The sequence below is a fragment of the Mobula hypostoma genome, chromosome 5, assembly GCF_963921235.1.
Source record: "Mobula hypostoma chromosome 5, sMobHyp1.1, whole genome shotgun sequence".
Taxonomy (NCBI): domain Eukaryota; kingdom Metazoa; phylum Chordata; class Chondrichthyes; order Myliobatiformes; family Myliobatidae; genus Mobula; species Mobula hypostoma.
Window position 1 is genome coordinate 135,814,672 of NC_086101.1, and position 25,581 is coordinate 135,840,252.

General features: G+C 40.6%; 1 protein-coding gene across 1 annotated transcript in view; it reads left to right on the forward strand.

The window, feature by feature from the left end:
• The first annotated feature begins 3,024 nt into the window (after positions 1-3,024).
• The window catches only part of LOC134347004 (protein shortage in chiasmata 1 ortholog), a 145,606-nt gene continuing 123,049 nt past the window's right edge, over positions 3,025-25,581 (forward strand). The window contains exons 1-5 of the mRNA XM_063048979.1: positions 3,025-3,125; positions 4,254-4,339; positions 17,448-17,577; positions 20,496-20,586; positions 22,295-22,488. Of these exons, the coding sequence (XP_062905049.1) occupies positions 4,292-4,339; positions 17,448-17,577; positions 20,496-20,586; positions 22,295-22,488 (463 nt within the window). The 5' untranslated portion in view covers positions 3,025-3,125; positions 4,254-4,291. The remainder of the gene's footprint in view (positions 3,126-4,253; positions 4,340-17,447; positions 17,578-20,495; positions 20,587-22,294; positions 22,489-25,581) is intronic.

Genomic DNA, 25,581 nt, shown 5'->3' on the forward strand with positions numbered 1-25,581 from the left:
TTTCCCTAACAAGCAATGCCACTCCCCCACCTTTCATTCCTCTGCCTCCATCACATCTGAAACGTCGGAACCCTGGAATACTAAGCTGCCAGTCCTGCCCCCCCGTAGCCAAGTTTCACTAATTGCCACAACGTCATAATTCCACGTGTCAATCCACGCCCTCAACTCATCCACCTTCCCCGCAATACTCCTAGCATTGAAATATATACACCTCAGAAGATTTTTACCACCACTCACAACCTTTCTATTAGTGGATTTGCTTGAACTTTTAACATCATTTATTTTCACCCCAGCCACACTGTCAGCTCTGGTACTGTGGTTCCCATCCCCCTGCAAATCTAGTTTAAAGCCCCCCCAATAGCATTAACAAACCTCCCTGAAAGGATATTGGTCCCCCTGTAGTTCAAGTGTAACCCGTCTCTCTTGTACAGGTCCCACCTGCCTCGGAAGAGGTCCCAATTATCCTGAAATCTGAAACCCTGCTCCCTACACCAGTTCCTCAGCCACTTGTTCATCCTCCAGAGCATCCTATTCCTACCCTCACTGGCACGTAGCACAGGTAGCAATCCTGAGATTACCACCCTCGAGGTCCTGCTTTTCAACTTCCTACCAAGCTCTCTATACTCACTCTCCAGGACCTCCTCACTCTTCCTGGCTATGTCATTAGTACCAATGTGCACCACGACATCTGGCTGATCACCCTCCCACTTCAGAATGTCATGCAATCGATCAGAGACATCCTTGACCCTGGCACCTGGGAGGCAACAAACCATCCTGGATTCTCTGTCACGACCACAGAACCTCCTATCTGCACCTCTAACTATCGAGTCCCCTATCACTACCGTTCTCCTCTTTTTCCCCCCTCCCTTCTGTACTGCAGAGCCAGACCCAGTGCCAGAGATCCGGCTACTGCAGCTAGTCCCAGGTAAGTCATCCCCCCCCCCAACAGTATCCAATGCGATATACTTGTTGTTGAGGGGAATGGCCACAGGGGAACCCTGCTCTGCCTGCCCTTTCCCCTTCCCTCGCCTGACAGTGACCCAATTTCCTGTCCTTTGCTCCTTTGGCGTAACTACCTCCCTGTAGCTACGATCTATAATCTCCTCATTCTCCCGAATGATCCGCAGGTCATCCAGCTCCTGCTCCAGTTCCCTAACGCGGTTTGTTTGGAGCTGCAGCTGGATGCACTTCCTGCAGGTGTCGTTGTCAGGGCCACCGGAGGGCTCCCTGACTTCCCACATCTACTTAATTCTGCTATTCTTACCATCATTAGCGCGCAGCTCAGGCAGCAATCCTGATATTATTACTCTGGAGGTCCGGCTTTTCAATTTTTTTCCTAGCTCCCAGTGATCTTTCTTCAGGACCTCCTCTCTTTTTCTGTCTATGTCATTGGTACCAACATGTACCAAGACTTCTGGCTGCTCGCCCTCTCTCCTCAGAATACTCTGGACTCGAGCTGAGACATCCCATACCTGGGCACCAGGGAGGCAACACACCATCCGGGTATCCTTGTCTGGCTCGCAGAATCTCTTGTCTGTCCTCCTTACGATGAAATCCCCTATAACTACCGCATTTCTTCTTGCTCTCTTGATTTCAGCACTGGGCAGAATGCCAGAGTCGTTCACTGTGGTCCTCCTCTGTCAGGTCTGCCTCTTCAACAGTATCCAAAACGATATATCGATTTCTGAGGGGGACTGTCACAGGAGTGCTATCCACTACCTCTCTATAGGTAGTATCTATCGCCTCCTCACTTTCCCTAATTAGCCGAAGGTCATCAATTTCCATCTCCAGCTCCTTAACATGGTCCTTCAGGAGCCTCATCTCAATGCACCTGGTGCAGATGTAATCCTTGGGGAGGCTGGGAGTCTCCCAGGGTCCCCACATCTGGCACTCCAAGCACAACACTAATCCTAGATGCATACCTCTAATGCTACTGTTTGTACTAAATACCAAAATACTGTAACTTACTCCATTACTATGAGACTCAACTGTCGCAGGAAGCCTCTTCCCATTGAGCTAAAGCCCTTTCACCCTGCACCCTCTCACTCTGCAGCCCGCACCAACGCTGCCCACTGGATATGGCGGTTTTCTTTTTAATCTGTTCTATAAACTGATCTATAAGCCACACAGCCATAATCAAGAACAGATCTAATTAAACATATATAAATGGTCAATGAAGATTTTCGTGCAGCACCTTAAGAATACCCAAACACCTGAGAATATTTAATACTCCTTTACATTTATCAACATGTCTTCACTATGTCTGCATACTTTATGGATTGAGTTACTGCCACGAGTGGACGATTAGATATTCATATTTATGAGCAGGGTGTACAGGTGTACTTAATAAAGTGGCCACTAAATATAATTGCTAACTCTCAGCTCCATCAACTCAGATTGAATTCAGATCTTGATGCTATCAGTGTAGACCTCTCACATTCGAAAACTGTTTGGTTCGTAGGTTATTGGCCATTGTGGTGCAGGATGAAAGAGGGTGGTAATGGACCAAGAAAGCCTGACTAAAAATAAAACAAATCAAGAACTGCAGATACTGTAAATCTGAAAATGTGTTCCACAAGGGGCGTAAATGGCAGAAACCAATTTCTCGGATATACTAAATACCGCAAATGCTGGAATCTGGAGCAACAATCTGCTGCAGGAACTTTGAGCGTCTAAAAGTATCTGTGGGATTCCGGTGTTTCGGGTGGAAACCTGCTTCAGGACTGTCGTTTTGCTCATAGAATTTCTATTTACAGCATCTATATAAGTATTATTGAACCGCCACATGGCCTCCTTTACTCCAGAACAGCAGCGTATCTGACAGACGGGGCTAATAGCCGTATTCTGCGCTGCAAAGCAAAGTTTATATATATATAAAGCCGTGATATGCCACAACCCAACGACCAGCAGCGATAAATGAACCAACCGCCGACTTCACTCGAAGGCAATCGCGTTGCCTTGGACACGGCGGAGGGCCCAGGATCTCTCTCACTCCTTCAGCGCCTGCGCCGACAGTTAGGCTAGCGGGGAATCGCCATTAGGTTGAAGTTCACGATTCGAGGAACCCTATCGATTGTAATACTCACATCCACGGGAAAAAAAACTGTGAGCTATAATGTAAAACGGTATAGTGAGTAAACATTTTCTCCCGTCCTAATTAAATTTTTGATTGCTTCGTGAATTTTTCATTCAAAGTATTGGGCTTCTTTGTTATTTTTAACCCCTCCAAATATTCCACCATGTTTTGCGCGTAGGATGCATTTTTCCCTAATGCATATATTCTTCCTCTTCTCAAATTATTACTTGTACTTTTGCTACTTATGGGAGTTTGTGCAGAAATTAGGTGTTTCTATGCAGAAACAGTGTTTGTACTTCAAAAGCACTTCGGTTGTAGGGTTTGAAATATTCAAAAAAGATGTGGAAATGATTTAAAGAAATGCAAGAATTCTTTAATTAATTGTGCATGCCGTTCAGTAATATTCAGCCCACATCCTTTTGCTAACTTTATAACCATTTTGTCAGCTTCTCTCTGCTGCTCTTTGTTATGCCAGTTCCCCTTTCTTTTAAAATCTAGTTGATTTGTAACCATTGCCAAAATTAATCCCGAATTCCACCTATTGTTATTTAATTTAATTTTGTGCGTCAGACCTTTTAAAGTTGAACGTCATTTCAGGAATTTTCATAGCCCACTTGAGAGGCTTTCTAGACAGGATCTTTTCTTTCTGACTCTTGGTTTTGGTTTGCTATGATAGTATTGTACAGAATAGATAATCCAAGTTTATTCTCAATTATTTGCTGTTTTGCTTTTATCAAACTTTTGAACCCCATGTTAGGCAAAAATGGAATATTGAGTTTAACATTTCATTATATTTCTGTTTTCTGTAGTGCTCAACATAGAATTAACAACTGTGATATAATGAATATATTAATAAGATAGAATTCTAACATGCACACAGTTAATTTATATTATATATAAAAATAAAGCTTGCCAGATAAAATGGCAAGCAATACACACTTAATGTTGGAGGAACTCAGCAGGTCAGACAGCATCTTTGGAAAAGAGTCCAGTTGATGACGTGGCCTGAAATATCAAAAGAGTCCAGATGCTGCCTGGCCTGCTGAGTTCTTCCAGCATTTTGTGTGTGTTGCTTGGATTTCCACCATCTACAGATTTTCTCTTGTCTGAGATAAAATGGCAATTTCATTTCACTTTTAGCACCATTAAATGTTAATTCTTTCTGCCTGTAATGCAGGAATACAAGAGAAGTGTTAGACAACTGATAGAAGTTTCATGATGTTTACAGCGGTTAATTACCATGCCATAGACTATCTTCACCAGGTAAAGGGAAAGCACAGTTGTGATTTATATGTAGGAAGTTCGGGTGCTTTGAAGTGTTGGCATACTCAAATCTGCATTCTAGAGAAATTAAATTGTGTGCCTTCAGTCAGTTCAATGAGCTAATATTTGAAGTTTCATAACTTAATAACAGTTATGAAAATCAATGCAGGTAGGTTCCCTACCAGTCAAAATCATTTTTTTTCCAAATGAACCAACAGGAGCATCTTCAACATTAGAAGGAGTCTAATGTTTTGATTATTTCACAACAGAGTTTTATTTGATTTTCTGTGCAAAATTTATTACTCAAAATTATTACATCCCAAAAAAAGGCAGATTTGCTTGGCCCCCTCATGTTGCTGATTACAGAGAACAAAGATATTGTTTCCTGAATAATTTTGGGGGTATCATTGATTTCTGTGAAAATCACCATGAAATTTCTTATCACGCACCATTTTTTTGAAATCACCTGTATTTATTATTTCAATTCATAATTCAAGTCAATTAAAATGTTAGCCACAATGCAAGCAGAAAAGTTTTCTGTTTTGTCTGAGCATGCTTTGGGTTGCCAGCAAGACCCACCGCAATGGTGTCTTTTTATTGATTCTTCAGTGTTAAGCCTGAAAGCTGTGCTGCTACACCGTGGCGATGTCCAACCTTCAATACCAATCTTCTGTGCAGTACACATGAGAGGAGACTGACATTTGGAAATACAGCAACTACAACTGGAATATCTAGTGATCTAAAGTTGTAACGCTGCTACCAGGAATGGAGCTTGGATACATCCAGTACTGTTTCATTTGTGAATAGGATAGCCATGCTAAAGATTCTCATTTCATTAAAAGGATTGGCCACTCCATAAGCAGTTGGTTCTAGGGCAGAAAAGTGTGGCAGATAGTCGCTTGTAGGCTCAACTAAGATATTTGTGCCTCCTCTTCATATAAAACCAGGGCTTATGGAAAAAAAATTGTGAAAGTGATGAACAAGGAAGGTGAAGGATTTTGGTATTTGAGACAGATGTTTCCCAGAATAACTGATGCCAAGATTAAGGAAGCTGTTGTATTTGTCCACAAAGCAAGCAGGTCATCAGTGCAATTTGGAGCTAGAGAAAATTGCACGGAAGTCATTCAATTAGGTTGTTTAAAAAGTTCTTGGCAACTACAGAGCACCAAACTATGTGCAGCTGGTTGACAGCATGCTTCATGCACACAAAACCATGAAGTGTGACATGTCACTGAAGATTCATTTTCTGCATTCCCATTTAAACTACTTCTCTGCAAATCTTGCTGATGTCAGTGAAAGGTTTCACTAGGACATTGCGGTCATGGAGAAATGGTATCAGAGAAACTGGAATCCACAAATGCTGACTGATTGTTGGATACTTGCGAGAAGCCTCAGACACAGAATACAAATGAAAATCATCAACAAAACGTTTTTAGTTTAGTTGAACTATTGCAAAGTGTTAGTGCTGTTGTGCAATTAAGTGCATTATATTCAATAAAAGTTAATTTTTTGTTTCTCCAAATTCCTATGTGATACAAGTAGTCTAAAATTATATTTTGTGTTCAGCTTCAATCATTCTATCGTAATCACAGAACATTACTGAGGAACCAACACTTTAGAAAAAAATTGCTGTCCAGTGTGGAAACGGGCTGCATGTAGATTGTCTATTGCATATGCTGATGCAATAGCCAATCTACATGGGTTTACACTTTAGAAATAATTTCCTGGGATGTAAAGCACTTTGACATATCCTTAAGTTTTTAAAAAATGCAAGGTTTTTTATTGGTGGATCTCTTGCATATACCACCAGCAACTGATAAAGATTAGAGGGGAGAAAAAATCCTGTCTTGAGTATTGAAAAAGAGTACTGTACTACATTTTAGTTCAATGCTCCATTTGACCACCATTAAAAATAATTATAAACCTCCGATTCACTTTCCTCTTAATGGCTGCCTAGATTGCTCAATGTGAAGTATTAATGGCCATTTATTTCAAGAGCCTATCAAAAAATTGTACATGCAAATGACTGCAGAAACAATAATAAATGCCATACTGTATTTTTAAATTGTTAATTCTGTACTTCCACTGAGTAGAGAAAATGAAATTTAGCCAGCCATAAATTGGGCCTAAGGTAAAATTTGCTTTCAAAAAAACATTACTACAGCATTTTGGGTTTTATTTTCAGTGCTTCCTGGAGTACTTCTTGAAACAGTATGTTGAAAATCTAACCAGAAGAGAAAGTATATAGCACCTAGACAGACACCCCACCTTTCCTGGAAGTTCCAGGAGTCTCCCGCATATGAATAGTGGCTCCCTGATGCCTGCAAGTTATATACAATATCATGATAATCAATTTTTTGAGAGTAAGCGAGCCAGAGAAAGCAAGCCAGAGAGCGCACGAGCGAGCGCGAGAGCAAGCAAGCAAGAGCGCGAGAGAGAGAGTGCGAGAGAGCACGCGAGCGATTGCGAGAGGGAGAGAGAGTGCGCCATGGCAGAGTGTTCCAAAAAAAAAGAAAATATAAAATGTATGTCACCCCAGACTACACTAAAGTACCCCTGTCTAATAGGGGTCAAAAATAATGACAGTGTTGCTTGCTGCACTGTTTGCAACAGTGACGTTTCTATTGCCCATGGTGGGTTAAGACTGTAAAGGATATGTTGAGGTGAGTTTAACAGGTGTCATTCGTTCATTAGCATAGCTAACGTTATTTAAGCTAGCTGCTAAGGAGCTACTCTATTGCAGACATCCCACCTCTTCCGGAAGTCTCCCGCAAATTGATGGTGCTACCTCCCTGAAATCAGTTTTTGCAGGGTGGGATGTCTGCCTAGATTTGGGAAAATGAGCCAGAGCTGATAGTGGGTGAACACTTTATGAATATTGACCATAACTTTGTGTTTTAAGGTATTTATGAGTAAGATATAGTTGGATCTTGTGGAAAGGCAAATTACGACAGGAGCTAAGGAGTATTGATTAGGAATAGCTGCTGTCAGAAAGTTCACATCTGACATGGGAATTTTTTAAAGTCTAGTTGATCAGCGTTCAGGATTGGCATGTTCTAGTCAGGAGTAAGGACAGGAATGGTAAGGTAACTTTGGATGACCCAAGAGATGCTAAATTTAGTCAGGAAGATAAAGGATGTATATGTAATGTTTTGTAAGCTAAAATCAGGCTGAGCCCTCGCAGAATATAAAAATAGCCGGAAAGTGTTCAAGCAGACAATTGGGAAGGCCAGAAGGGACCATGCAATAGTATTGACAAACAGGATCAAGGAGATTGAAAAGGCAATTTACACTTACATTACAAAAAAAAAGGACAACTAAGGGGAGGTCCACTTAAGGATAGAGGGAATTTGTGCTTAATGTCAGAGCAAGTTGCTGAGGTACTAAATGAGTATTTTGTGTTAGTATTTATCAAGGAGAAGGATTTGCAGCATTGTGAAATCAAAATGGGACATGTTAGTGGGCTGGAATATTTTGAGATTAAGGAGGAACTACAAGAGAGATCACTGAAAACTACAAAATAGGGAAGCTATGTCTTAGACTTGGGTATAGCCTCGCACCTCCTCTTCCCCCTCCCCCCAAAAACTTCACACCTTCACTCTTCCAGCCTCTAACTTCCATCCCCCAACCCTACGCTTAACCCCTAACCCTAATTCAAAAGCCCACACACCCCCATTAACCCGGACAACACCCTGACTAATCCTGACCACAACCCCACAAAACAAACTTACTTTAACACCAGGTCCCATCCTCACTCCTCTTTCTCCTGACGGGTTAGGCCTGCATCTCCATCTCCTAACTCTACCCCTAAACCTAATATCTACACTCCTCCTACACATTCCCATAAACCTGAGCTCTCTCCCCACCAGAGGACCAAGTTCAGCCCATAGCACCATCAGTTCTTTTCCTCTCCCCCACCCCCTTCCACTGCTGAGTTCCGCACAAACCCTCCCCACACTGCCAGTCCACCCCCTCCCTTCGCTGTGAAACCTCTACCTCTATTGCCCAACCCTATCCTCATTCCTGCCCCTTCCCTCCACACCCCCACAAGTTGGTGTACAACCTCCAAATCACAGCACCCATTCCCTACATTAAAACCCCTCCAACATTAAACATGAATGATAATCCCATCACTTTAACATATCGGTAACCTTTAACTTCAAAATGGATTTAATGAGGAGAAAGATCCCAATGAAGGCAAGTGGGGGACCTGGAAAATGAAGATGTGGGCCAAAAACAACATGGCAGGGTGAAGTGATATGGCATCTCCAGTGTGAGATCTACAAACTCTAGGGGATATTTTTCCCACTGCCTGCATGATCACACCTTAACCCTAACAACCACACTTCTCCCACACAACCACACTAACCCTGGTCCATACACCCCAACAAACCTGAGCTTTCTGCCTGCTATGTTTTCTCTCCCCTTCCCTCTCCATTGGGACCCCCCTCTCTCCCTGCCAGGACCCCACAGAGAGTTATAAACTTAGTCAGCTCCATCTGATTGGGCACAGGAGTACATTCAGCCTGAGACTCATTCCACCGAGATGCAACACAGAGCGTCATAGGAAGTCATTCCTGCCACATCAAACTTTACAGCTCCTCCCTTGGAGGGTCAGACACCCTGAGCCAATAGGCTGGTCCTGGACTTATTTCCTGCCATAATTTACATATTACTATTTAATTATTTATACTTTATTACTATATATGGTGCAACTGTAACAAAAATCAATTTCCCCCGGGATCAATAAAGTATGACTATGACTATCATGGCCACTAGCCTCTGTAGTATCCATGACATCTTCAAGGAGCGATGCCTCAAAAAGGCGGCATCCATCATTAGGGACCCCCTTCACCCATGCATGCCTTGTTCTCATTGCTGCCATCAGGAAGGAGGTACTGACGCCCACAGGCACACATATAGAGACTGTAATTCATGTTTTTTTCTATTATTATGTATGGCATTGTACTGTTGCAGCAAATAACAAGTTTCACAACATATGCTGATGATATCAAACCTGATTCTGATTCTGAAGTGCTGGGTCTTGTGAAAAGAATTAAGGTGGATATGTCCCCAGGGCTTGATGCAATGTATCTCAGAAGATTAAAAGAAGCAAGTAAGGAGATTGTTGGGTTTTTAATGAAGATCTTTGTGTCCTTGCTAGCAACAGGTGAGATCTGGAGAGTGACAAATGTCGTGCCTTTGTTCAAGAAAGGAAATAGGTGTAATTCAGTTAATTACAGCTGGTGGATCTCACATCAGTGGAAGGGAAGCTATTGAAGTGAACACTGAAAGATAGAATGTATGGGTATTTTGGAAAAGCAGGCATGCCTTACAAACTTGAGTGTTTTGAAGAGATGACAAAGGTGCTTGATGAGGGTAAGGCAGTGAATGTATTCTACTTGGACTTTACTAAGCATTTGGTTAGGCCCCTCATGTCCGATTGATTCAAAGGGTAAAGGTGCATAGGATCCAGAGTAAATTGCTAGTTGGATTTGGAACTGGCTTGCTCATAGAAGAGGTAGGGGTAGAAGACTGTTATTCTGGCTGGAAGGTCTGTGATCAGTGGTGTTCCTCAAAAATCTGTGCTATCTTTGTTGTATATGACTTGGATTAAAATATAGATGGCTGGATTAACAAATTTGTGATGACACCAAGATTGGTGGAGTTGTGTACAATATAATGGACTTTAAAAGAATGCAGGGGGATATAGATAGGGCAGCCACGGTAGTGTAGCAGTTAGTGCAATGCTTTACAGCATTAGCATTTATGGATCAGGGTTCAATTTCCATTGCATTTTATAAGGAGTTTGTATGTTTTCTCCATAACAGTGTTCGTTTCCTCTGGGTGCTCTGGTTTCCTCCCACATTCCAAAGACTTATGGTTAGGGTTTAGTGAGTAGTGGGCATGTTACGATGGTGCCGGGAGCATAGTAACACTTGTGGGCTGTCCATAGTACAATTCTCAGGTGTTGGTCATTGATGCAAACAAATTTCACTATATGTTCCAATGTGACATATTAAGCTAATCTCTCTTTTAAGAAGTTGTAGATATAGGCAAAGAAGTGGCAGATGGAGTTTAATCTGGGCAGGTGTGAGGTGTTGCACTTTGGGATGTCAAGTGAAAGTCAAAAGTGGGCCCAGTATTAGCATTGGGTTACAGAGGGATCTTGGAGTGCAGGTCCATACTTCGCTGAAAGTGGCCATGTAAGTGGATAAGGGTGGTAAGGATGGCATATGGCATGGTTGTCTTCATTGGCAGGGGAGTTAGCAGTTTATAAAACATTAGTCATACCCTACTTTGAATATTGTGTGAAAATCTGGTTGCCCCATTAATAGGAAAGTTCTAGAGACTGGAAAGTGTGCAGAAGAGGATTGCTGAGATGCTGCCTGGATTGGAGGATATGAGCTGTACGGAAAGGTTGGACAGAATTGTGTTGCTCTCCTAGAGTGTCAGAGGCTGAGAGGAAACCTGATGGAGGTTTTTAAATTATGAGAGGCATAAATAAGTTAGTAATTTTTTTTTTCTTCAGAGCAGACATGTCAAACGCCAGAGATTTTTTTTAAGGTTAGAGCAGGGATCTTTGAAGGTGACTTGGGGCAATTTAAATTTTATGCAAAGATTTGTGGCTGTTTGGAACAGGTTAACAGTTGTGGTAGTGGAACCTGGCAGTTTGGTGAAGTTCAAGAGGCTTTTAGATAGGGGCATGACTATGAAGGGAATAGAGGGATAGGGATGATACAGAGTTGGAGGATATTGGCCTTTCCAGTGCTGTACTGTTTTAGTATAGTATAGTACAGCATAGTACAGGCCCTTCGGCCCACAATGTTGTGCCGACCCTCAAACCCTGCCTCCCATATAACCCACTACTTTAAATTCCTCTAAATACCTGTCTAGTATATCTGTCTCCACCACTGACTCAGGCAGTGCATTCCATGCACCAACCACTCTCCGAGTAAAAAACCTTCCTGTAATATCCCCCTTGAACTTCCCACCCCTTACCTTAAAGCCATGTCCTCTGGTATTGAGCAGTGGTGCCCTGGGGAAGAGGCGCTGGCTATCCACTCTATCTATTCCTCTTATTATCTTGTACACCTCTATCATGTCTCTTCTCATCCTCCTTCTCTCCAAAGAGTAAAGCCCTTGCTCCCTTAATCTCTGGTCATAATGCATACTTTCTAAACCAGGCAGCATCCTGGTAAATCTCCTCCATACCCTTTCCAATGCTTCCACAGCCTTCCTATAGTGAGGTGTCCAGAACTGGACACAGGACTCCAAGTGTGGCCTAACCAGAGTTTTATAGAGCTGCATCATTACATCGCGACTCTTAAACTCTATCCCTCGACTTATAAAAGCTAACACACCATAAGCTTTCTTAACTACCCTAACCACCTGTGAGGCAACTTTCAGGGATCGGTGGACATGTACCCCGAGATCCCTCTGCTCCTCCACACTACCAAGTATCCTGCCATTTACTTTGTACTCTGCCTTGGAGTTTGTCCTTCCAAAGTGTACCACCTCACACTTCTCTGGGTTGAACTCCATCTGCCACTTCGCAGCCCACTTCTGCATCCTAGCAATGTATCTCTGCAATCTTCGACAATCCCCTACACTATCTACAACACCACCAACCTTTGTGTCATCTGCAAACTTGTCAACCCACCCTTCTACCCCCACATCCAGGTCGTTAATTAATATCATGAAAAGTAGAGGTCCCAGAACTGATCCTTGTGGGACACCACTAGTCACAACCCTCCAATCCGAATGTACTCCCTCCACCACGACCCTCTGCCTTCTGCAGGCAAGCCAATTCTGAATCCACCTGGCTAAACATCCCTGGATCCCATGCCTTCTGACTTTATGAATAAGCCTACCATGTGGAACCTTGTCAAATGCCTTACTAAAATCCATATTGATCACATCCACTGCACTACCCTCATCTATATGCCTGGTCACCTCCTCAAAGAACTCTATCAGGCTTGTCAGACATGATCTGCCCTTCACAAAGCCATACTGACTGTCCCTGATCAGACCATGATTCTCTAAATACCCATAGATCCTATCTCTAAGAATCTTTTCCAACAGCTTTCCCACTACAGACGTAAGGCTCACTGGTCTATAATTACCCGGACTATCCCTACTACCTTTTTTGAACAAGGGGACAACATTCGCCTCCCTCCAATCCTCTGGTACCATTCCTGTAAACAACAAGGACATAAAGATCCTAGCCAGAGGCTCAGCAATCTCTTCCCTCGCCTTGTGGAGCAGCCTGGGGAATATTCCGTCAGACCCCGGGGACTTATCTGTCCTAATGTATTTTAACAACTCCAACACCTCCTCTTCCTTAATATCAACATGCTCCAGAACATCAACCTCACTCATATTCTTGCTACCCTATATTCCTCAATAGACCCATCTGATCCTTGCTTCTTAAACCTCATATATGCTGCCTTCTTCCACCTGACTAGATTTTCCACCTCACTTGTCACCCATGGTTCCTTCACCCTACCATTCTTTATCTTCCTCACCGGGACAGATTTATCCCTAACATCCTGCAAGAGATCCCTAAACATCGACCACATGTCCATGGTACATTTCCCTGCAAAAATATCATCCCAATTCACACCCGCAAGTTCTAGCCTTATAGCCTCATAATTTGCCCTTCCCAATTAAAAATTTTCCTGTCCTCTCTGATTCTGTCCTTTTCCATGATAATGCTAAAGGCCAGGGAGTGGTGGTCACTGTCCCCCAGATGCTCACCCACTGAGAGATGTGTGTTCTGACCCGGTTTGTTACCTAATACTAGATCTAGTGTGGCATTCCCCCTAGTCAGCCTGTCCACATACTGTGACAGGAATCCATCCTGGACACACTTAATAATCGCTGCCCCACCTAAGCCCTTGGAACTAATCAGGTGCCAATCAATATTAAGTCGCCCATGATAACAACCCTGTTATTTTTGCACCTTTCCAAAATCTGCCTCCCAATCTGCTCCTCGGTATATCTGCTGCTACCAGGGGGCCTATAGAATACTCCCAATAGAGTAACTGCTCCCTTCCTGTTCCTGACTTCCACCTATACTGACTCAAAAGTGGATCCTGCTACATTACCCACCCTTTCTGTAGCTGTACTAGTATCCCTGACCAGTAATGCCACCCCTCCTCCCCTTTTTCCCCCTCTCTATCCCTTTTAACGCACTGAAATCCAGGAATATTGAGAATCCATTCCTGCCCTGGTGCCAGCCAAGTCTCTGTAATGGTCACTGCATCATAATTCCATGTATGTATCCAAGCTCTCAGTTCATCACCTTTGTTCCTGATGCTTCTTGCATTGAAGTACACACACTTTAGCCCTTCTACCTTACTACCTTTACACCCTTTATTCTGCTTCTCTTTCCTCAAAGCCTCCCTATATGTTAGATCTGGCTTTACTCCATGCACTCCTTTCACTGCTCTATCACTCCAGGTCCCATCATTCTTGCACAGCAACCTCAATGATTTCACAGCAAGAACCTAAATTTACTATAAAGTGGAACATCAATCAGCAGAAAAAGAGGCAGAAATAATTTTCTCATTTACATAATGAACTATTTTCTGTGTAGGTCAAAGGAAGTTTAATCTCCCAAACAAGAAGTATTTAAGACCAAGCTCTGGATGTGTTGATGGATTTGTATTCTGTATGCAACACACTGTAGATTTAGATTATAAGGACACTCAGTCCTCGTTTATTGTCATTTAGAAATGCATGCATTAAAAAATGATACAACGTTCTTCCAGAATGATATCACAAGAAAGTACAGGACAAACCAAGACTAAAACTGACAAAACCACATAATTATAACATATAGTTACAACAGTGCAAAGCAATACCATAACTTGATAAAGAGCAGACCATGGGCACGGTAAAAAAAAGTCTCAAAGTCCCAATAGACTCATCATCTCAGGCAGGTGGCAGAAGGGAGGAACTCTCCCTGCCATGAACCTCCAAGCGCCGCCAACTTGCCGATGCAGCACCATTGGAAGCACCCGACTGCAGCGGACTCTGAGTCCGTCCGAAAACTTGGAGCCTTTGACCAGCCCCTCCGACACAGCCTCTCCCAGCACCATCCTCTGCCGAGCGCTTCGACCCTGCCCCAGCCGCCAAGCAACAAGCGAAGCTGAGGACTCGGGGTCTTCTCCTCCGGAGATTCTGGACCACACAGTAGCAGCAGCAGCGAAGCAGGCATTTCAGAAATTTCACCAGATGTTCCTCTGTGCCCTCACATCTGTCTCCATCAAATCAGGATTGTGCACGGCACTCTACTTGACAAATAACAGACATCACCACCGGAGTGGCCGCTGCGAGCTGCGTCACACCGCCATCTTGTCCTCCTGCCGCAGATTCTGAAATTAAAATAGGAAAAAAATCTGGTCAGCACATCAGGCAATATCTGTGGAAAGAGAAACAAAGTGAACATTTCAGATCAAAGTCCCTTTGGAGCTGATAAAGCAAGGAAAGACATGTTAGTTTTAAATTATCAAGAAGGTAAGGAGGACATTGACCTTAATTATGATAAGGTGAGGTGACGGTTCCCATTGGAATAAGTTGTAGAGGTTCTCCGACCAAATTGGTTAATATAGAAAGTTAGGTTATAAGGTAAGACATTCAAGGTACTTCACAAGAATATTAATGTGAAAGAAGGTATAAAGACCATATGCACAAAAGTTACATCAATCAGTTAGTTCTAATGTGTCTTAAAGGTGGAAAGTGAGATTGAGAATTAAGATTGCTTAGAAAAAGAATTCCTTATCTCTGGGTTCTGGAACTCTTGAGGGCTGTTATACCAGTATTGAAGAAATTAAAACTCAGGTTGATCAAGAAACCAAAATCAGAGAAGTAGCAACTACCTCAGAGTTAAAGTTGGCGTAGATTACTTGAATAAAGTGAGTGAGACCAGGGTGGAATTTGAAAATAGGGATGAATATTTTAAAATGGATCCAATTTAGGACTAGAGAGGGAGAAACCCTGAAGACCATAATGTTTTCTGAACTGAGCCCGTATTCTCAGACTATGTCTAATGGAGAGGATTAACAATTAGTTTAGGCAAATGACAAGGAAGTGCAGATCCAAGAAGTGTGGAAATGGAGAAATCCTTATGAGAGTTCAACTCCATTGCCACCCATTTTGGGCAGTCAGACTGATTATGAAAGGAAGACCAAAAAGTAAGGCAACATATATTGGCTGCCCCGTAATAAAAATGAAAATTGGGCAAGGCCATACCACCTTCCCTCTTAGGTTTTTGAAGGTGAACTTTATTAAGTCTGGGACGTTTGCCCTTCCATAGATAGGAGGAAGTAATAGAATCTAACGGATCAAAAAAAGCTTTAGAAATGAAAATTGGTAAAGATTGGAATAAGTATAAAAATTTAGGAAGGATATACGTTTTAACAACATTAATTCGACCTACCAGAGACATGGACAGGGGTGACCAGTGTGCCAAACTCTGTTTTGTATGATTTAAAAGATTCGTAAAATTTTTTCAGAAAAGATGCTTAAAGTTCCTTGTTACAGTAATACCGAGGTAAGTGAATTGATTATGTACTACTTTAAAAGGGAAGTTATGAAATAGTCCTATCTTTCATAATCATCTTTTCTGACCTTCTATGCAAGACTTACCATTTCATGATTGGTACAAAAAGGGCATCAGGTGTTTTGAAGATCTTTTCATAGACAATTGTTTTGCAACTTTTGAACAACGGTCTGCAAAGTTTAACCTACCTAATACTCATTTCTTTAAATATCTTCAAATTAGACCCTTTAATGCCAATTTTTCCTGAGATGCCCAAAAAAATGTTGTGGACTTGTTTCTTTGTATAAACTCATTGGGTAAAAGTTTAATATCTAGTATTCGTGATAAGTTAGCGACCTTGAGGCATGCCCCCTTTGATAAAATTAGAACTGCCTGGGAGCATGATTTAAATATTTCTTTGTCCAGCGAGGTTTGGGATTCAATTCTTAACTCAGTTAACTCAACCTCTTTATGTGCTCGCCACTGCCTTTTGCAGTTCAAAGTTGTCTAAAAATAAATTATCGCAGTTCTATTCTGATATTAGTCCCTTTTGTGACAAGTGTAAAGTGGGCAAGGCTCCTCTTATCCACGTGTATTGGGCTTGTCCTAGTTTGGAGAAATTTTGGAGAGACGTCTTTTTAACTTTATCCCATATCCTTAATTGCCACTTAGAACCTAACCTTTTGATTGCTCTTTTTAGCATTTTGGGTGAAGTTGACATGTGTTTGAGTCCGACTAAACGTCAAACATGGTCTTTTGCCTCTCTTTTGGCTAGACGTTTAGTTCTTCCTAGGTGGAGAGATGTTGCCCCACCCACTCATGCTCAATGGCTTAGAGACATTATGTCCTGCTTAGACCTTGAAAAGATTCATTATTCACTTCTTAATTCGAACATAAAGTTCCATAAGGTGTGGGGACCTTCTCTTGAATATTTTCATAACTCCTCTTTAGATTAAAGGTTTATCTTCCTTTTTCTTTGAGTACTTTAATCCCTTACATCTAGCTTTCTTTTCTGGTTAACTTTTACGGTTTTTTTTAATGATGTAAAATACATTACAGTTTAGGTAGTAGGCAATACACTTTTTTTAATATTCACAACTCTGTGGTGACAAAAGCTCTGATTAACTTTTCTTTATGTCGTAATGGTTGGCTTGTAGTAGCATGGTGGATGGGGAGGAAATTAACCTTTATATGATTTTATTTTGGGTGCTTTATCTTTACTGTTATGAATTGTAGACCAGACATGTTGGTTTTGCACTGTATAAATCTCCTTTTTGTTGGTGGTTTTTTTTGTTGTAATGTAGAAATGTAGAAACTCATTTAAAAAAAAAAGAAACCAATTTTAATCACAAGCTTAGGAGAAATGGGTACTTAACAGCAACCACATTTTAAAAAGTAATGATTGTTAAATGCTTCAGGATGTTCTGCAGTGTGATAGGAGGCCATTTTGTTTTGGATCTTTGCATGAATGCTTCTTTCACCTTTCTGTTTTGTATTGTTTGCATACTCTTTGAAAAATCAATTGTATTTCATGTTAATAATAATTTGTTACCTGTATAGATTTTGACCAAACGGAAGCTGACAGTAAATTGGTTGCTACTTCCAGCACCTCATAATACAGATCTTTCCGACAAGTACTACTACCAAGATAGACTCAGCAATGATATTTACAGGAGGCCATGGATTCGAGGTAACTACCATATCTACTCCTTATCTCTCTCCTTTATTGATTCACTAGATGGAAAAGAACCTAGAAATGTGTTGAAGAACAAAACAAAATTCCTTCCAATGTGCTGACTGATTTTGTTCTTCCATTCAGGGCACTGCATTGATCTGTATTTTCACCAGGCTTCCTTTCTGGCTGAAGTCTGGACTGCCCCTCATCTACATTCAATTCTAGTCTCAATTTGTTTTCAAGAAATGGCATTCTTTGTTCGTTCTTACTGTTCTGATTTGTATTTAGTGGGTAAGATGTGTATTTGATGGATTCAAATTGCTCCTGACTGTTTGATGTACCCCATTGCTGTACAGGCATTCATCTGGTTTATGAATTGTTTACATTATTTTAGTTCTGGTCATCTCACTACAGGAAGGATGTTGATACTATAGAGAGAGTGCAGAGGGGATTTACAAGGATGTTTCCTGGATTGGAGGGTGTACCTTATGACAATAGGTTGAGTGTACTTAGCCTTTTCTCCTTGGAGGGACGGAGGATGAGAGGTGACCTGATCGAGGTATATAAAATGATGAGAGGCATTGATTGTGTAGATAGCCAGAGGCTCTTTCCCAGGGCTGAAATAGCTAACATGAGAGGGCATAGTTTTAAGGTGGTTGGAAATAGGTACTGAGGGGATGACAGGGGTATGTTTTTCACACAAAGAGTGGTGGGTGCGCGAAATGCACTACTGGCGGTGGTGGTGGAAGCGGATACAATAAGGTATTTTAAGAACTTCTTAGATAGGTCCATGGAGTTTAGAAAAATCGAGAGCTATGCGCTAGAAAAATTCTAGGCAGTCTCTAGAGTAGGTTACATGATTGGCACAACATTGTGGGCCAAAGGGCCTTTAATATGCTGTAAATTTCTAGGTTCTGTGTTCTATGTATTATTTTATTGTTAAGTGAATGTCCTCTGGTTCCATAAGTCAAATTGATCCTTAAATGATTTAAATTCAAGTATATTGTCATGGGCATACATACCCAGGGCATAATTTACACAATCTCCAATACTGTGTGCAAACCTTCAGAAACCCAGTATGTTTGTTGCACTAAAATATAAAGTGTCTGACTCAAGGACTTTATCATCATTATTACTTGGTTTCTTTAATTTGAGATATTAACTCCAGAATTTATTTTTTATATTTTCAGGTAGGTCATCTATAATTGCTGAATAAAAAGCATTCTTTTTTCTTTTTAGTGAAAATTCTAGAAGATAATTTTTTTGTTCGCCCTGAATTACCTCATAGTTTCTGTTTAATTTTTTGAGTTCTAACAGTCTTCGCACCTTATTATACATCAGTAGTATAGGGGACTGGTGAGATTACATCTGGAGTACTGTGCATAATATTGAATTCCTTATTTAAATAAAGAATGTAAATGTGTTGGAAGCAGTTAGGAGAAAACTTACTAGACTAATACATGGAATTTGTGAGCTCTCTTACAAGAAAAGGTTGGATTTGCTGAAGAAAAGTGAAAGAGGACTTGATTAAAGCTTACTTGAGCCTGAGGGTTTTTGATGGAGTGGATATGGAGAGGATATTTCCAATTATGGAACAATTTAAGCAAATTAGAATTAGGGGTTCTTCTATTAAAATGAAGCAGCAAACCATTTAAGACAATTCTTTTCTCCAAGGGATCATGAGTCTTTCAAATTCTCTTAGTGAACGCAGAGCATTTGAATAAATTTAAGACAGAGTTAGATGCTTAATTAGCAAGTGAGTGTAAGATACCACAGAATAGATGGGAATGTGAAGTTTAGATTACTGTTAAATCACCCATGAGCATATTAAATGGTAAATTAGCCTCAAGCGGTCAAATAGCAACCCACTGTACTTAATTTGTATGTTTGTAGGAAACCTTCATTTATGCCATTACTATGTTACAGACTTATCTATTTGAACACAATCTTGGCTGACCTCTCTCACTTGATTTTTCTTAAGTCATCCTAAAGTTTGTTTCCTGACTGGTATTAAATCCTATTACTCCATTACTTCTGTTTATCCAGATCAGTTCTGGCCTTCTGTTAAGCAGCATCTCAGTATTAAAGTTCTCATTCTTTTTAAATATCTCTATGATTTCATATCTCCCTATTTTTGTTATCTGCCCTAGCCCTTTGAGATATGCCCATGTTAAAGTTGAATCTGAATAAAACTCGGGAGACCAGCTTCTTATAGTTACCACAGTTTATTGCTCACCCTCCTGCAGGAGTTTGAGACCCAGTTATCAAAGGGAAGGCACATAAGTACTGCCACCATCCGACAAGTGGGCCCACTCTCTCTGGTTACAGCAATATATTTATACATAGTAAGTCCCATACATTACTGTTGCAAGATGTCATTTGAACTCGTATGCCCTCCAAGTCTGTTGGTGCGAAACTTAGTTATAGATAAGAGAGTCTGTTAGATCAAGGCTTAATTACAGATGGATGTGCTGTGCAGTCCTTATTAGTTATTCCCTTTGCTAGGCCCTGACTTAATTACAGATGGATGTTCATTCCTGTCCTTATCGGTGAATCCTTCTCCCCTACTCAAACGAGGGTACAATGTACAATGTTATCAAGCTCTCAATGTTTCTTTACAAACCAAGGGAGAGCTAGTACAGTATAAGCCGGTTTTAGCTAACTGCTGAAGACAGAGTTTACTTTGATTCAAAAATTCCTATTCAGTCCCAATTATTCTTTTAGCCAGAGGTTACATAGGTTCAAAATGATTTTTTTTATATCCCCAGTTCCTCACCCACTCTTCCAGTTTTCTTTCTCACAGCATCCCCGGGTTTAATTGCTATACCATTGTTCAACCATTTTCCTTTGCAGCCTTTGGATTAATTTTGCAATGTTAACAGTGTAATATAAATGGAAATTGTCATTATATTATTCTAAATTATTTATGGCAGGGAAAATATTTTCTACATGCAAGCTGACGAGTTGTAACTTTGTACTTACTGAATGGAGAAAACCTATCAGCTTGGAAAATTTTCTTGAGAGGTAATAACCAAATGCTGATTTCTCATTTATGTATTTGAAAAATAGCTAGTCATGACATTGTCTTTGGAGAAATTTGAACAAGTGAAGACAGGTAAAATAAGATCAGAGGTCGGAGGTATAATTAAGTATAAAGGATGAGGGAGGAACAACACAGGGGATTAGGTCTATTGCTTATAGGGAGTGATGCAATAAAATATTGGAATGGAACCAGCTGGATGGTTAAGACCTACCTCAGGACTGAAGTGACGTGGTATTGGAAATGTACTCCATGGAACTGGAAAGTTAAATCATATGATGTACACTGTCAATATGATAAGATGAAGTCAGAATTGTCAATAGGTAGATGGGATTCTTTTGTCATTTCTTCTATTTTCTCTGTCTTGCAGTTTCTGTTCTCCCACTGCCCTGTTTCTTTCTCCCTTTCCACATCAATTCCTCAGTCTCCTTTTTCTTTCCTTCTTCCTAATTTAGAGATTCATTTTCATTCTTATTAAGGGGAATTGCATATACTGTCTATTTTGGTGATTGCCAGTAGCTTGGAAAACATTTCTTTTGAAGAATCAAGGAGAGAATTTGAGCACTACCATTTTATGAAATTATCAATTATTTCAGTAAACAATGGTTTACATAAACTATTCTTTTTTTGTGTGTATCCAAATTATGAAGTTTGGGAAAGGAGGGAAAGGAGTTATTCGCCCAGAGGGTAATGGATTCTATGGTGCTCATCTTCTTTTCCAGTTGAACTGCACTCTGAGCCTACAGTTCAGTAGAAAGTTTGAAAACTAGGATAGGTCGATTTCTGTTAGACAAGGTAGGAAGAGATATGAAATTTAGGTGGTAAAATGGAATTCAAAAGCAAATATCCTGTTTCTGACTGCTTTGCTCCTAATAATTTTCAAATTAACAGTGTGAACCTGGTGCATTTGAGCATAAATGCAAAACTGAAGGAATTGCATGCTATTGAAAAAATCAGCACTGAAAAAATAAGAAAATTACAAATGCTCATCTCTCTAGTTCACAAATACATATAGAATACAGGTGACTCCTTCATTACAGGGTGGGGGTCTGATGGTGGAGAGGGCTGTATTCCTAGAAAATGGCCTGTATTGTGAATTTTGGTAATATAGAGTCATGTTATCTGTGCTTGCCTCAGTTAAATCAGGTTGAAACAAAAATAGTTTATTTACTTCTATTACTTAAATCCTGTGAGAGTGAAACAAATTGTACTCCATATCTCTAATTTTTGGAATAGTAATTTGTGAATTCTGGAAGGGCATATTTTTATTACCCAAATTGCTGTAACATGGGGGTCACCTGTACAAAACTTGAAAGGGAAAATATTAATAATTTCTTGGTTAGAGAAATTAGTTTTGTGATATCTCTCTGAGTCTGTTTAAATTGTGGGTCAAAGTATTACTTATATAACAGCAGAAAATGCTGGAAAATCTCAGCAGGACTAGCAGCTTCTGTGGAAAATTAATGTTTCAGATCAAATGCCCTATATCAGTACTCGAAGTATTATGTTGATTGCTATTTCTTCTGGGGGAAGTTGGACTACAGACAGATATTAGCATAAGAAATTATAAAAGGAAGACATAAAGGTAGTCTGCTTTAACTGATTTTTGTCTGTTCATAAAACATATGACAACATTAGTTTTGTTTGCATATTATTCTTCATATCTTTTTATTAACCTTTTTGTTTTTCTAGAGTATATATTTATTCCATGTCACCTGAAATTGGAACTGATAGTTTGGAGATTGTGCCAAGTTCAAATCCAAGTTCTCAGATTATAGAAGATGTTAGCTCATTTTTAAGGAGAGATGTTCCGCACCCTGCCAAAGATAAGCAGGAGAAATTTCAGGTTATTGATCTTGAACATGTAAATTCACAAATTGCAACAGGTAATATGCTCACATTGAATCCAACTGCTTTGATAAAAATCAAATCAATAATGTCTGAATATTTTTATTAGTGTATAAGCTGCCTTGAAACGTCATTGACTTAAAATATGATGTGTTTGGATAGAAATTGATTTAATTGGATATTTAACATGATTTCTGTCATTGGGTCTTATTGGTGTGGATGTCAAATATGAAGATATTGATATGATAGTTTCCTTGATGCAATATACCCGGTGGCCACTGTATTTTGCACCTCACCGTGGATGCACAATTGCTGGAATTGTGAAATGTAACCTATACATGATAACCATTTAACGTTCCTGACCAAAAGGGCCTACCTCTAGGAGACAAGGTGCGACTTTTTGTGTGGTACAGTACAACTTTGGAAGAAGCAGATTCTTGAAAGAATTTTGTGCTTTGGTCATTTTTGAGGAGATTTTGTGGCTTAATAGTGATGTTTATAATTGAAACAAGTTGGGTGGAAGGGCACTGGAAGGGTGACCTACAGATTTGGCAAGTGCATGGATGAGAGATTTGGCAGTAAATGGGTTGATCCGAGGCTCTACTTGGTGAAGTTAAAGGGGTAGGAAAAGTGGATCTTGGTGGTACAGTTAGGATGTCTAAATTTCAGCTATTCTAAAATCTGAAACACTTCTGGCCCCAGGCATTTTGGATAAGGGATACTCAACCTGTATCTGTGCAAAGTTGTCTGTTGCCATCAATATTTTTACTAATCCAGTTCTTCTCTTCACTAAACTCCCAAGTTAACCAGTTATATCACTCATGACTCTATTTTACTGATTGCCTACATACAAGTGCAATTTGTCTGAATAATATTTATATTTTAAAGATTACATTCCTGAAGTATATTTGAGTTCAAAATGTACGTTTGTACTTCGGTAGAGTTTTATCAATATAAAAACAAAAAACAATTCTTTATAGGCCTATTCATGTTTGATATTTTGTTCAAAGCATAAAAGACAGCAATTTTAAAAAAATAGCAACTCTTGAAACTGGTATGTTCTTATAACAGTAACACACATCAAAGTTGCTGGTGAACGCAGCAGGCCAGGCAGCATCTCTAGGAAGAGGTACAGTCGACGTTTCGGGCCGAGACCCTTCGTCAGGACTAACTGAAGGAAGAGCTAGTAAGAGATTTGAAAGTGGGAGGGGGAGGGGGAGATCCAAAATGATAGGAGAAGACAGGAGGGGGAGGGATGGAGCCAAGAGCTGGACAGGTGATTGGCAAAAGGGATATGAGAGGATCATGGGACAGGAGGCCCAGGGAGAAGGAAAAGGTGGAGGGGAGGAAAAAAAAACCCTGATTTTGCCTATCAACTGTCCAGCTCTTGGCTCCATCCCTCCCCCTCCTATCTTCTCCTATCATTTTGGATCTCCCCCTCCCACTTTCAAATCTCTTACTAGCTCTTCCTTCAGTTGATCCTGACGAAGGGTCTCAGCCCGAATCGTCGACTGTACCTCTTCCTAGAGGTGCTGCCTGGCCTGCTGCGTTCACCAGCAACTTTGATGTGTGTTGCTTGAATTTCTAGCGTCTGCAGAATTCCTCGTGTTTGTGTTCTTATAATAGTACATGTTTAATACATTGCCAAAAAAAAACTTTGGGTGTTGCATGCAAAAATGTTCTCCTTTAGACTGGTGTAAAAACTTATGAGCTGATTTATAATTCAAAAAATGGAATTCTGACTTTAGAGAACATTTCAATGTGAAAGATATATTACTAAGGAACAAATTATTTTAATACTACTTAATAAGTACACCATTCACATATAACTCAGTCACAAAGCCTTATTTACCACTAGTTAGATTAGAATTTTCTCCTGCCTACTGCTTTTAAAAATAAACTCTAAAACTATTCCTAATTTACAGAAGAAATTTCAGCCATTCATCGCTTTTAACTTCAATGTAGTTAATGTGTATAAAATTGACTGCTGTTTATGTAGCTGGTGTGGACAAAAATATGGCACTGAGTATGAATATTGATGATACATTGAATGTACAAGCCATGCTTATTTCAAACTGGAAGTGGTCACGATTTGAAGCATACCCTTCTAGTTTGCACAAACCTCTTGCAAATTTTAACAGTTTTGTAAATTAAGGGAAGATCTCTTGAATTTCTCAACAGTTGAACAAGAATACAACTTCATCACTTCCGCTTTTATAGTACGTCACTCCCTGGCTTTCAAATCTTTCAATGCTGAATATCTCCTGATTTTGCAGTTGCAGAACCTGGGCCTCTGTACCTCCCTCTGCAATTGGATTCTCGACTTCCTAACCGGAAGACCACAATTCGTGCAGATTGGTGATAACGTATCCTCCTCACTGACATCAACACTGGCGCACCTCAGGGGTGTGTGCTTAGCCCATTGTTCTACTCTCTATATACACATGACTGTGTGGCTAGGCATAGCTCAAATACTATCTATAAATTTGCTGACAATACAACCGTTGTTGGTAGAATCTCAGGTGGTGACGAGAAGGCGTACAGGAGTGAGATAAGCCAACAAGTGGAATGGTGCCGCAGCAACAACCTGGCACTCAACGTCAGTAAGGTGAAAGAGCTGATTGTGGACTTCAGGAAGGGTAAGATGAAGAAACACATACCAATCCTCATAGAGGGATCAGAAGTGGAGAGAGTGAGCGGCTTCAATTTCCTGGGTGTTAAGATCTCTGAGGATCTAACCTGGTCCCAACTTGCCAACGTAGTTATAAAGAAGGCAAGACAGCGGCTATACTTTATTAGGAGTTTGAAAAGATTTGGCATGTCAACAAATACACTCGAAAATTTTTATAGTTGTACCGTGGAGAGCATTCTGACAGGCTGCATCACTGTCTGGTATGGAGGGGCTGCTGCACAGGACTGAAAGAAGCTAAAGAAAGTTGTAAATCTAGTCAGCTCCACCTTAGGTACTAGCCTATAAAGTACCTAGGACATCTTTAGGGAGCGGTGTCTCAGAAAGGCAGCGTCCATTATTAAGGACCTCCAGCACCCAGGGCATGCCCTTTTCTCACTGTTACCATCAGGTTGGAGGACAGCTTCGAGGGACAGCTTCTTCCCCTCTGCCGTCCGATTCT